The following is a 12,600-nucleotide window of genomic DNA, read 5'->3' as shown; positions in this document are numbered from 1 at the left end:
GAGTCAGCATAATATCGCCGTTCGGAAAAATGATTCCGGAAGAAGTACTAGACGCGCATGCAAACTATGTCATGCAGATAAAAGACGTCGAACGGACCGATCAAAGATACGGGAGAATTTAAAGAAAACAACAACTTATTGTCCAAATTGTCCCGACCAAACTCAGCTTTGTACAGAATGCTTCAAAGTTTTACATTCTAAATAATTTTCTTAATAAAGCATTTTCGTATTATTTCTATAACATTTCAATAGTTTTATTATTTCCTGTGGAATATCTTCTCAAATATCTACGACGATCCTTCGCAAGTAGTCAAATAATCGTCACCCGAATACGGATGACGCGGTCTCATTAGAAACTTTGCTGTCGCCCGAACACGGCTGACGTGGCAGTCAACGTGTTGAGAAGAATTGAGAAATTGGTATAATATAAAGTTAGACGAGCGAAAAAACGACACTGAATGTACAACTTCGAATTAAATTTTGAAAGCGGTCGTTTGACCGGACCTAGTGGTTCACTGGCAGGTTCGACCAGCGAACTCACCTTTTTCGATTTTGCGCTCCTTTCGGATTCTTCGCCTGGCGCTGCTTGCCGAACGACCGCTTACAATTAGTCGATTAAGCTAGTCGACTGTAAATTTGCATGTACACGAAGCGACTTGGTAAAATTTCTTGTCGGTCGACCCGTCTGTAGCCATCCTCAGGTTAGAGCTGCCTTTCGAACGTATCTCGCGATTGTCGGACGTATTGCAGAGGCTGTCTGTGATAATGAGGTGGCGCGGTTGAACAATGCAAATGAGGTTACCAGGAGAAATGAACTGGCCGTGCGTACAGCACTGGGTGTCAGGGTTTTAATCTAAGCAAAAATAATATTCTGCATGGTGTTGCTTTTATTTTTATTTTTTTTTTTGTTTTTTTCTTTATCACTTTGATTTGTAGAGAATACGATCGTAAGATCCTCTCTTTTCTTAAATGTTGTGCTACATGTCGGAGATGCCGGATCTATCGAAATGTGGCGAGTTTGGAGTTTTCAATCTGCTGGAGAATAAAATTGTCGATCGTGTTTCTCTGTCTGTTCTTTATTTCCAGAATATGTGAGGTTATGTGTTGTTTCTTTCAAACGTTCATATAGCATTTTGAGAAACGGATAGCGTATGAATCTTTTGTTTTTTCCCTAGAGTTTTGAATGCGGCAAGCTTTCTACAAGAGAGAAAATCGTACGCTGGATAATTCGCAAAGAAACATTTTGAACAGAAATTTCTTCGAAATAATTGAATCTTCAACGAATGGTATCTTGAATACGCAAGTCCATATTTTTAAGGAACGGTTTTACGAAGAGACACGTAATAACAGCGTTTTTTTTTTTTTTTTTTTTTAAAGAGAAGCAGATTCATAGCGAGTGATTTATTGTTCGTTATTACCTTGGGCGTGCCACTGTTCGTAGATGCGGCAGAATTTTCAGGAACCGCGTTCGTTTGTTGGTTACCCGTTGTATTCACGAGAATCGTTAGTAGTGCTACCTTTACCTGATACAAAAATCGATTATTTTCAGTAGAAAATGAAGGAAAATTACGTTGGTGCGATTGATAGCAAAAATCCTTGTGTTTTCTATCTCAAATCCCTGAAATATATTTGTACACAGTGCGATCAAACTTTGAATAATTTAATAAAATTGTTAATAACAAACGAGGATTAATCGTATTGATTATGAGAAAAAAGTTGAGAACTTCGAGGGATATGTTCATTCGTAAAAGGACGAAGAAAAAATTTTACTACGATTGTTGAAAAAGAAAGATTGTAATTTAATCGTTCAAATTGTATAAACAAATTATACTTAAACACTTTAGTATACTATATACGCTATATCATGCTATGTAAAAGAATTTAATAACTACGAAAAAAATTCTAATTTACACGCTAAAACGACTTTCATATTTAATACTAAGAGAATGAAAAATGAAATTCCATGGTTAAAAAAAAATGACTACTGTTTCCTTGTCGCAAAATTAAAAAAAATGCGAATTATGAAAACCGCAAGAGAAAAGGAAAATTATGCTTTGAATTGCTGGTTCCACTAAAACGATTCTACTTCGACAGCAAGTTAAAGCAAAAGATTTCAAATTCTAGAAAATCAAATTACTCCACTAACTTAATTACTCCCTCTTTACCTTACTTTGCTAATTACGAGAAAAATGCTAAATTAATCATTACCATTCAAATAATCGTTCTCTAAATTTAGCGGTAAATCTACTCGAATTTAAAAATTACGCTTAAAAACTACTACACTAAAATAAAATGAAAAGAAAAAAATAATAATGATAATAATAGGAAAAAAATTCCGTTAAAATAATAAAAACTAGTAATAAAAATTCTAGCTTTTCAAGCCACTGTCAGCTTCAAGTCATCGCTGTTCATTGTTGCATTAAATTCTCGTTGTTTTAACGAACGCTCATTTCTATTAATATTGACTTACAACTTGCTCAACTGGTAAGCGGATTGGCAAATTTGCTGAATAAAATGAAATCGGTGGCTACTAATTACAGCCTAATCAGTCGCCACCGTGTCTGACGTTTGCGTTAATAAAGCAAACTACCTGTTAAATCGACAGGAAACCGTGTTTCAGTTATAGAGGGCGTAGTATTCTTTGTGTTTGCTCTGAGTCAACGTTTCGTAGAACTTAGCATGTACACTGTCTCGCGAAAGTATTTTATGTATTATACAGAACGTTTTGAACGTTTTATCAGCGTTCTACAGCGCTTAATAGATTCCTATCGATGAAATTTATTAGACTTTGGTCGGCTTCTTTCTGCACGTTCATGAACCAGTGTAAAAATATTTCTTCCGGGCCACGGTGACTGCAGCGAAAGATGAAAAAATAGTGCGCGAGTCAGAAATAAATGCAGAGAATTCTCGTCATTTTGGAAGAATTGTCAGGTAATGCTGTATATCTTCGATTGTTTTCAAACTCCAACATATCGAAAAAGGCTATTTAACACTTTACCGACCGCTAGCGGTTCGACAGCATACGCACGTCCTGAGGCGCATGTTCTCCCGCGCACCGGCTCTGTTTCGGTTTAGACTCGTTTCGTTCATCGCGAACGGTAAGTTTTTCAAATCGGTATAAAACTGTGGGAGCTTACAAAGCAACGCAACTGACGCAATTGAGCAAGGTATGTAAATAACAAATTACTGCTCAAATAATAAGAAAGATTGTCGGCGATCAGAAACCGATGAACAGGTTATCAGTCGGTAAACGTCGACGACAAAAAACCGATTAATCGGCTATCGGTCGGTAAAGTGTTAAGAAGGTAAAATGTCATCAAACAGAGAGTCGCTTCTATATTTTTAATTTTATATTATAACTAAACTTTGGTTTAAGCGTGAAAGCACTTGCTGGCATCGTAAACGAGTTTCCACGTAAAGTGAGAAAATCCAATACGAGTTTTAGGTTTAATTTTAATGTGGGATTAAGGTATTATACTTTTAAGATATACTTTTTTTTATGGCGTTTTACCTTTTTTTAAATGGTCCTCTCCGGTATATCGAAGTTGGAAAAGATCGCAAGTAAATCCGACTAAATTGTAAAATATTGCAATTTTTATATAATATATGGTTTATGGTTTTATTTTGCCCTGTACGACTTTATACGGGCTTTCCACGTTATGGGAATTTATAGACGTAAATCGTGCGGAATCGAGCAACTTCGAAATTTTGATGTTTGAGGATTACGAAGCTTGGGAACGAACGAATTTAGAAACTCATGAAAATTGAATGAAATATACTGCTCTGGGCTATTATCAAACATTTTCATCCGCAGTATCGTTTTTAGCTACGTATTCACCTACGATAAAAGATCGTTCGAATATTTTTCGCTTTGCGATCGGTGCACCAAAGCTGCGCCGAAATCAACGCGTACGTAACGCTTCGTATCGTTCCTTTACGAGGCAGATACGCGAAATTAACGACGGGAAGTGAAAGAGAAGGAGAGAGAGAGAGAGAGGAACTGACGAACGGCGCTAGCTTGGTCTCTCTGTAGTCAGACATGGATTGCGCTCAATACGTCAAATTCTACTTGTGTTATCGTAATACTTCTGTAACACACATGTTATATCGGTGGATTATTTTCCAAGCAACAAAAGCGTACGCTATTCTTTTACATCGTTCGCTTCAAGCGGCTACGAAAAAAAGGTATCTGTGCAAGCTTCTGTCTCTCGATGAAGCGTTTACTTGTCAGATTTGTTCTAGTCGTTTACCAAAAACAATGCAAAATTTGATATGCTGTGAAACGGTAAGTGTTAACACCTAGCCAATCGCGTGCGCCACAGCGAGTTATACGTTTGCACCGCGCTCGGACAAGCCAACTTATACGACGCTGTCCATCGCGCATTTTTTCAAGCATCGTGAACTAATATTAGGACTTTATCCATAATTAATATTAATCTAGAACTACCAAAAAAACAAATAAGTTCACATATTGTTGATAAACAACATCAAACTAAAAGTATAAAAAGATATAGGTAAAATTAAAAACATTTAAGATGACTAAAGATAAATAACAGGACTTAAAAGTGAGAATAAAAATTCATAATGCATGTTAATATTTTTTTTTACAGTGTGGTATCATTCGATTATAACTTTACTTAGTCATAACTTGTTGCGTAACTTTTTAATTAATTTTAATTTTATTATATACTGTACTTTATAAAAGTAGAGAAAGTGGTGCAATTAATTGGCAACAATTCCAGATAAACAATAACTGATAATAACAAAAAAAAAAAAAGGAAAACGCTAAAGTCAAGAAAGGGAGATCTTCCTGCGCAGCGATGTTTTCACAGAGGGGAGATCTGCCTATTCGATTGGCTAAGTGTTAACACAAATAGCCAAAATGAAGAGACGTTGATGTTACGAAAAAATCGGAATTCCATTTATCCTTCGTATTAAAGTGCTGTGGAGAAGATTGTGCCGTTTGGATTTCTCTCTTGTATTCGAAAAATGATATTCACTATACATCACCTAGACATCATGCGGTAATTGTACGCAACGTCAGCAAGTTATCGATGTATCGCCGATTCGTTTACTGATTTCTACATTTTAACACTTTGACTGCCACGTGGGTCATATATGGCCCATCACGGTCTCTCCTGTGACGCCACGGTAGTCAGTGGTGACCGGAGCGCTTCAACTTCTTACAATTGTAAAAATTGAATGAAAATTGGCAGTTAGGGCATTTTGAATATAACCGATAAATAGAAGATACTTTGAAATAAAAAGTGCCCCATTGAACGATTAAACATTTTTATTAGAACATCAATAAAAAAAAATGAGAAGAAATGTTGCATCTAACGGTGCACTGTGTTAAAACACTTTGAACATAAATGTGACTCATCAATACAATCTGGAAAATAGGTGGTCGCCTTTTTCCTCCGATTTTTAGCAATTTTTGATCCTAATTGTTTAACATTTTTTTATACCACTCTCTGCAAAATTTTCGTGCCAGGTACGTTTGCCCTTCTTTCTTCTGCATTTCGTGTCGCAATATTTTTCGAATAAGTATATTTGACGGATCTGGTGAATGGCACTGTGTAAGGTGCATTGCGAGTGTCATTCTAAAATCTGATACCTTAATTTTTGTTTTTGTTGCTTGTTTAGAGAGTATCATCGCGTTTGAAATTGATGTATTTAACAATAACTCTAAAGCTAATTTTACATACCACTTGAGGGTTCTTCTATGTGGTGTAGAATATGCTATCATTTGATCTGATAAATCTACAGCACATTTTCCTCTCTTGTAATCCACCACTACCATTGGTTAATCACAAACATAATTTTCTTTGCGGACCTCTACCATTTCAGCCGAACGTTTCTTCGAAATCATAAAAATAATCATAATACTGTTTCAACAATATATTCTGCACGTTTTGCCTATGACGAAATAACAAAAGCGAATGGTTTGTTGAAATAAACGAAGCCTTGTTATAATATGTCACTATCAATTGTTACCAAAGCGCAACGATGATCACCCGTGACCACCAATAAGATAAACGGTCCATTGGGAAAGAATGTTGTCTTACATCATAAATTTATTATTATTTTGCCATTATATGTTTTGAATAATAAAAATACTCCCGTGGCGCGAGTATTGTGATTTCAATTCAGCGAAACATGTGATTTCGGCGTGGCAGTCAAAGTGTTTTAATAACCTTCACGCACCATCCTGCAGAGTATGAACATGTACTTGTGAGTCACCCTGTATAACCATAATCAAAACTCATAAAGGAAAACTCCGATATAAAGATGGAAAGCAGCGTAATCTCTCTCTTTATACTTGAAACGAATCTGCGAAACACCATAATTCCCCGAGGAACATTTTGACCCGATTCTCCGGTGTAATCGCAATAATTCGCGAAAATGGCGAACTCGTGATCTCGTGCAGCGATTTAGCGAGCAAAAGGGATGAAGCATGCGTGGAAGTAGCTCATTTATTTGGAAGAATAAACGCGAAAAGTGATACGTACCGCTTCAACGTTCGCCTTGGTCAGGTCTTTGTACAGTTTTCGAAGATGGATGAGGGTGAGAGCGACGCAAATCATATTGATGGCGATCCAGAGGACGTTTAGGATGTAATGGCGGAATGGGCCATGTACCAGAGGGCAGCTCGGTGCATTGTGACCCGATTCCGTGTTCGCGGCTAGCGCTCCGCTTAAAAATGTCGGGCCCAAGTTGATGGTGATGCTCGCGAACCATATCATGAACGTGCCGAATAACACGCACTGAAACAGAGCGCGTCTTTACGAGGCTTTGTGCTACTAGATACGTCTGTTGGAAGCTGTGAAATGTGGCGTGTGATTTTTCACACGCTTCTACTTGTCGCCGGTTTTCTTCGAACTTTGTAGCCAGACTCGTATTGGATGACAAAGAAAGAAATCAATGGGAAGAGAATTGTTAGGATATGAAAGGAAAATGAACTTAAGATCGACTTGGTTTATTTCAAATTTTCCTCTTTCTATGCATAGGTTTCCAGCGGAATTCCAGAACAATTCTGCGCGCAGGACAATCTAACACACTTTGTCTTATTAAATTTCGCGTTTTATGTTAGAAGCTAATATTGCTATATTAAAAACGCGTTATTAAATTCTGTAGCACGTTCCAGATAGTTCATTAAAGTAGCCAAGAGACGTTCAAGAGCGTTGCGTAACGACGATAATTATGAGTTAAATGAATTTGATTGAAAAGTTATTTTATTTAAAAATTAGCTGAATACTAGAGAATAGAAATATAAATTCCAATGGTTGAAAGACTAGATTTTATTCATAAACACGACTAGAAAGTTGAAAATAATCTGCGTTCGTCATATGTGATTCCTATGAAGCGTGGTTCGATTAAATAAATCCGTGCTCGCTGCATCTATTGTTAAAATGACACGCAGCGCTTCTTTCATGACAGTTTTTGTTTCCATGAATGATGAGTCAACTAAAATAGCATCTACTGGGTCGTCCGGAAAGTTCGTTCCGATTTTTAGAGAATTTAATAAAACAGCAGATCTTTCTTTGTACCTCTCCATTAGGAAAGTTGTTTTCAAGCGTATCGCACTAAAAAACGTTACTAGAAGCATCTTGAAATATTCTTGTCGATTTTTAATAAAATATTACACTCGTCAAATGCTGCTAGGAAAGTTCATTCCGATTTTTAACTCTTCAGCCGACATAAAAAATCATATTGCAAAGTTCTTGGCCGAAGAACCTGAGAGATTACGGAAGGATGGAATATTCAAGTTGCGTGAAAAATGGAGCAAAAATGGCACCTATATAATTCGGTAAATGTATATCGAATGGAAATGTAGATCGGAACGAACTTTCCGGGCGACCCAATATATTGTAAAGCGATGATATCCCGAGGCTATCGAACGAGATTGTGCATGATCGAACGATTCTTATTTAACGAATGGAAGCGCAAATAGGAAGAGGCTCATACAGACAGAAAGACGAAGGTTCCCGAGAATATAATAGAACCGTGACACGTATTGTTAGAACGAATTAACCAGCGGACAAGTGCGGTGTAAACTGTCCGCAACGGAATGCTGGCGTGTCGGGATTAATCGCCACGTATCTCGTTTATTCGAGGCGACCTTTTGCCGACGTGCGACGCCTCGATTAACCCGATTCGACCCGACGATCGCTCCTATTAATCAAACTTTTAATTATTCCAATATTCCGTAGCCATTGATTCCGATCGCTCGTTATCGTTATCGTTTCGACCTCGTTTCTTAATTACGAACTTTGCATAATCGACTTTAATGCCAAGAGCAGGTCCTGTGTATGTAGAAAAAGTGTTAAGCTTAAATTGTTGATTTTTAAATTTCTGCCGAAGCTTCAGGTGCGATCGTCGTTGTTCTTTGTGAAGTATACAGGGTGACTCGATCAAGTGGAACTACCTAAGTATTTGTCTTATCGACGATTGTACGGAAAAGCTTCTCGGGACGACTACTTCAAAGGGCACGTGTCACGATGGAAAGAATTTTTTCTCGTGGCCATCTTTTCACGAGATTTCAAAGTCATCGGTATATTAATTTAAACGTAAGCCTGTATTTTAACCCTTAGAGTGCTGAATACTCGGGGCCTATGCGGTCCGACGGCGCGCGGCCAGCGCTGACGATCGCTGTGGACTGAATACTTTTTCGCTAGACTGAACTCTGTTGATTGACTATTCAAAGCGCAAATCGTAATAAGTTATAGTAACTCTTTTGCACGAGATTAAATGATTCAAGAAATATATATATTTTTAGTATTAATTATTTACTATAAACATTGAAATTTACAATAAACTAGAATTTGGGTAGTAAACTAGAAAACAATAAACTAGAAAACTAAATTTAGCAAATATAACACAAGTTAAAAATTCAGTTGTGCGATTACTAGTCGTATTTTTGCTAAAGGATCGTCATTTACTGTATTATTATCGTTAAAGTGCAACATTTGTAATAATACCATGTATCGATCTCGTGCTATTATTTTGCGGAAAATATTGCTTTTCAACAGTTCGTCCGTAGACCAATATTCTCTCAAAGACAGTTTCAATTCTACCAAATGTCCAAATTGGACAAATTGTGAATGCAGAGTATTAAATAAAAAAAAAAAAGAGTTTCTTCGAACGCGGCATTAACATTGAAATGCATTTATATTTATCTCACACAAACGTAATAGTATTACTTCTGCGTAAGTGCTCGGAAAAATTGACAAACGCATATATGCGTCCTTAGTCCACACCGATGGCTTTCGCCAGACGCATATATGCGTCCTTAGTCCACGCCGATGGCTTTCGCCAGACGCATATATGCGTCCATAGCACTCTAAGGGTTAATATCCATCGATCTTGTCTTCTTTGTACAAAAGTATGAAAATGTTTAGTTTCTAACATGTTTTGATCTTCATTTTGCAAAGCTTGACGTATGAAAGACAAGAAACGGACGGCATAAATACCGTAATATCTTTGTACAGAGGATAAAAAGTCACATCGATTGGTATAAAAAATATATAAAGTTCTATTTAAGAAAAATACCGAGATACTTGTGGAGAAAACGAAATGGAGAAAAGATTCTTTCCACTGCTAGACACATACGTGTCGTTCGAAACGACGTAACTTTGTCTTGAGAAACTTTTTCATGCAACGATACGTAAGCCAGATATTCAGTTGAGACACCCTGTATATTTTTTCTAATACATATCCAGCTCTCTTATAGCGTGAAATTAAATTAATTATTTTATAGGAAGAACACTTCTATTTTTTTTTCGTCTCGGAGCTAAGCTTGCCCCAATTACGTGGGACACCCTGTATAAAAGTTAGAAAAAGCAAGAGTGAAAGTGTGAAAATCGTCCGTATATCTGCGACTAACGCTGTACACAAATGCGGTAGCGATAAAACAAAACGCAACTAAAAGAGCAATATTTTTCGATATGCACAATCAAATTGGCAATTGTTTCCGAGAGAAGAAATACAGCGACCGAGATTGACTGGATTTTTTCATTTCACGCTCTAGCAAATAAATTCACAAAGTTTTTAATCGTTAAACGCGACAGAATCCACTCAGAAATCTATAAATAATTTTTCCAGTGCCACTTTGTCACAGTGCTTTCAAGTTCGATGGTGAGAACCTACGTGTTATATGCGCTCGTTAAAATCGATCAGAAACTTGAAGCCGCCTCAAAGGCAGCCGGTCGTCACTTAAGGCCGTGATCGAGTTAAACCAGACACGACTGTGAAAATGCACATGGGAAAACGCGTAATTCTTCCAAAGATCCGCGGAATTCGATTTTGTGGGCCGTAGGAAAAAAGCTCTTTGAACCTCGTGCTTCGCTTTATCGAATGGTTTCAGGCGAAAACGCGTCGAGACACGTGTAAGGATTCTGTTGTATCTCAAGGGTATTCCGCAACTTGTTCAAGTGTTTACGAATCCAGGAGTTTCGCAATCTGGAGATTCGCCAACTTCACTATATTTGATCGTTTAGATATTTGGAGATTTGGAATTTTTATTTATTCTATTGGAATAATTCTATCAGAGCTTGTTCGGCAGTTTAGGTATGCATTTAGGGATTTAACGATTCGACAATTTGGATATTGAGAGATGTTACAACCGTTTACGAAGAAACGCGATCGCGAGGAAGCACATCAACGAAAGGTGTAAATTCTCGCTACGATTCTGATAGTCGACGCCGCGAACCAGTCGTTCCCCTGTTTCGATTAGGATAACAGAAGTAGTTCAAATGATTGTAACACTGAATTAACAGGGTTAATATAAGCTACTATTTTTAACAATATTTAAAACTATAATTAACACGTTACAAATGATTTAACGATGATGCAACTAGTTTATTATTATAATTCCACTCGACTTTATGGTATTTCTCGACGTATTCGTTTGACTAAGCGATCTTGATTTTATTTCTCTGAACCTCTCGATGCGTTCGGTTTGAATCCTCATTTGCCACTGACTGCCCTTCGATTTTTTCCTTTGTCTTCTCTTGGAGACGATCCCCACCACGCTCGGTTCCCGCAACCGTTCGCGCTATGGTCACGTATGCCACCTTTTTTGTGCAGATAAAATAACGAACCGAAAGCGAATCGATGTTTCTAGAACTCGTTGCTTGACGACAACTATGCGTTTATCCCTACTTTGTGTATATCTCGACGGTCATGTAAGACGATCTGTCTGCAATACTGTAGTACCAAGGGAGACGGTTAGGAACACGGCCTGTAGTGAGCCTCGGGGCGTAACAGCGAGTTTGGAAACTTCAATTTGGAAATTTCAAACGTTTTGTATTTTTGGTAACGTTTCCACTTTATTCTTTAATAATAATTTGTATTCTTAATTTCTAATCCTTAGAAATTTTTGGCATTCTTAGTCTTTTGTAACGTTTCTAGTGATGCACGAAATATCCATTGAATGAAATCAGCAATTTGTGCGAATCTGTGCAAATGCAAAGGAAGGGAGAGGTTGAAAGTTTCGTCCAACTACCCAGATATTAATCTAAATTTCATGCTTCGTTCCAATTATTGGTGGAGATTTGTAAACTGGTTTAAATACTCGTATTAGTAGCGTCCCCTGTGAAGATAACGTAGACCAGAGATTACACGGTTTCCAAGTTTGCACAACTTCTAAACTAGTTTAAAGGATGATGACTCAACGTATGTCGTGTTGCGCTTCGGTCATTAGGAAATCAGCCACGTTGTCAGCGATATTATTAACATATTTTATCAATATCAATTTACCTTCCTTTATTAAATATTCATTTGCAAGAAAAGATGGCGAAATTTCAAAAATTATACAACTTTGAGAACGATAGAACTATAGAAATCGTAGACGATATACAGACGTTGATCTCTGAAAATCCGGCTATTTTCCGATTTTCCGTTAAAATTCCTCGACTCTAAGGGACAGAAAAAAAGTTTTCAGATAAAAGCTACTTTTGATGGAAAAATTTATCGACGCTATAACGAGTTGTCAAGTGTTCACCCAAGTGTTCACCCTTGGGGTGAATTTGAGCAACCCCAAAAAATATTGCGCGATAAGACTTGTAATTCTTGGGATTTCCGAGTTGGAGATCTTCCCTTGTTCGTTTGCAATCGATCGTTTTATCGTTAAACGATAATTTCTTTTTCGTAGTCGTTTAGTCTCTTTTTTTTGTAATTAATTTTTTAATTTTTAATAACGAACATATATATTTCTTATATCTAAGTAATTCGACTGCTTCGGAATGAAGAGTTGAATTTACAAGTAACCGATATATACGTTCGAGTAGAATAATTCACAAATTCGGCTACGCTACGATTGCTTGGCTAATGATACGATCGATGGAGCGTGAGTGCGCGGCGCGTCATCCGATTACCACGGATGATCGTTCTATTGTAAATCTTCCCTCGCTAGAATGTACTTGTCCAGCAGAAGTTTCTTCATTACCAGAGCGCGTGCCTTTGCATCGGAATTTCCGCCGGCAATTTCCTACCATCGAACCTCTTTTATCGTTCAACAAATTGCTTCGCAATTACAAGACACCTGTTTTCCTTGCTATCATTTTCTCCGATTTTTCTTAATCATCCTCTGTTAGTATA

General features: G+C 37.3%; 2 protein-coding genes across 8 annotated transcripts in view; one reads left to right on the top strand and one right to left on the bottom strand.

The window, feature by feature from the left end:
* The window catches only part of LOC122576276 (midasin), a 133,315-nt gene that overhangs the window by 24,787 nt on the left and 95,928 nt on the right, over nt 1-12,600 (top strand). The gene's annotated exons all lie outside the window — the stretch shown is intronic.
* The window catches only part of LOC122576280, a 75,003-nt gene that overhangs the window by 8,798 nt on the left and 53,605 nt on the right, over nt 1-12,600 (bottom strand). For 4 of the 6 annotated variants that reach the window (XM_043746350.1, XM_043746349.1, XM_043746353.1 and 1 more), the window contains exons 5-6: nt 6,513-6,767; nt 1,419-1,523 (exon numbers count right to left, since the gene is read on the bottom strand). In XM_043746350.1, coding sequence (XP_043602285.1) covers nt 1,419-1,523; nt 6,513-6,767 — 360 coding nt within the window. The remainder of the gene's footprint in view (nt 1-1,418; nt 1,524-6,512; nt 6,768-12,600) is intronic. The other 2 variants (XM_043746351.1, XM_043746354.1) reach the window with 1 other exon arrangement.

The sequence above is a fragment of the Bombus pyrosoma genome, linkage group LG16 (genome assembly GCF_014825855.1).
Source record: "Bombus pyrosoma isolate SC7728 linkage group LG16, ASM1482585v1, whole genome shotgun sequence".
Lineage (NCBI taxonomy): Eukaryota > Metazoa > Arthropoda > Insecta > Hymenoptera > Apidae > Bombus > Bombus pyrosoma.
Note: the sequence above shows the minus strand (reverse complement) of the source record. Positions and strands in the feature narration are given on the sequence as shown.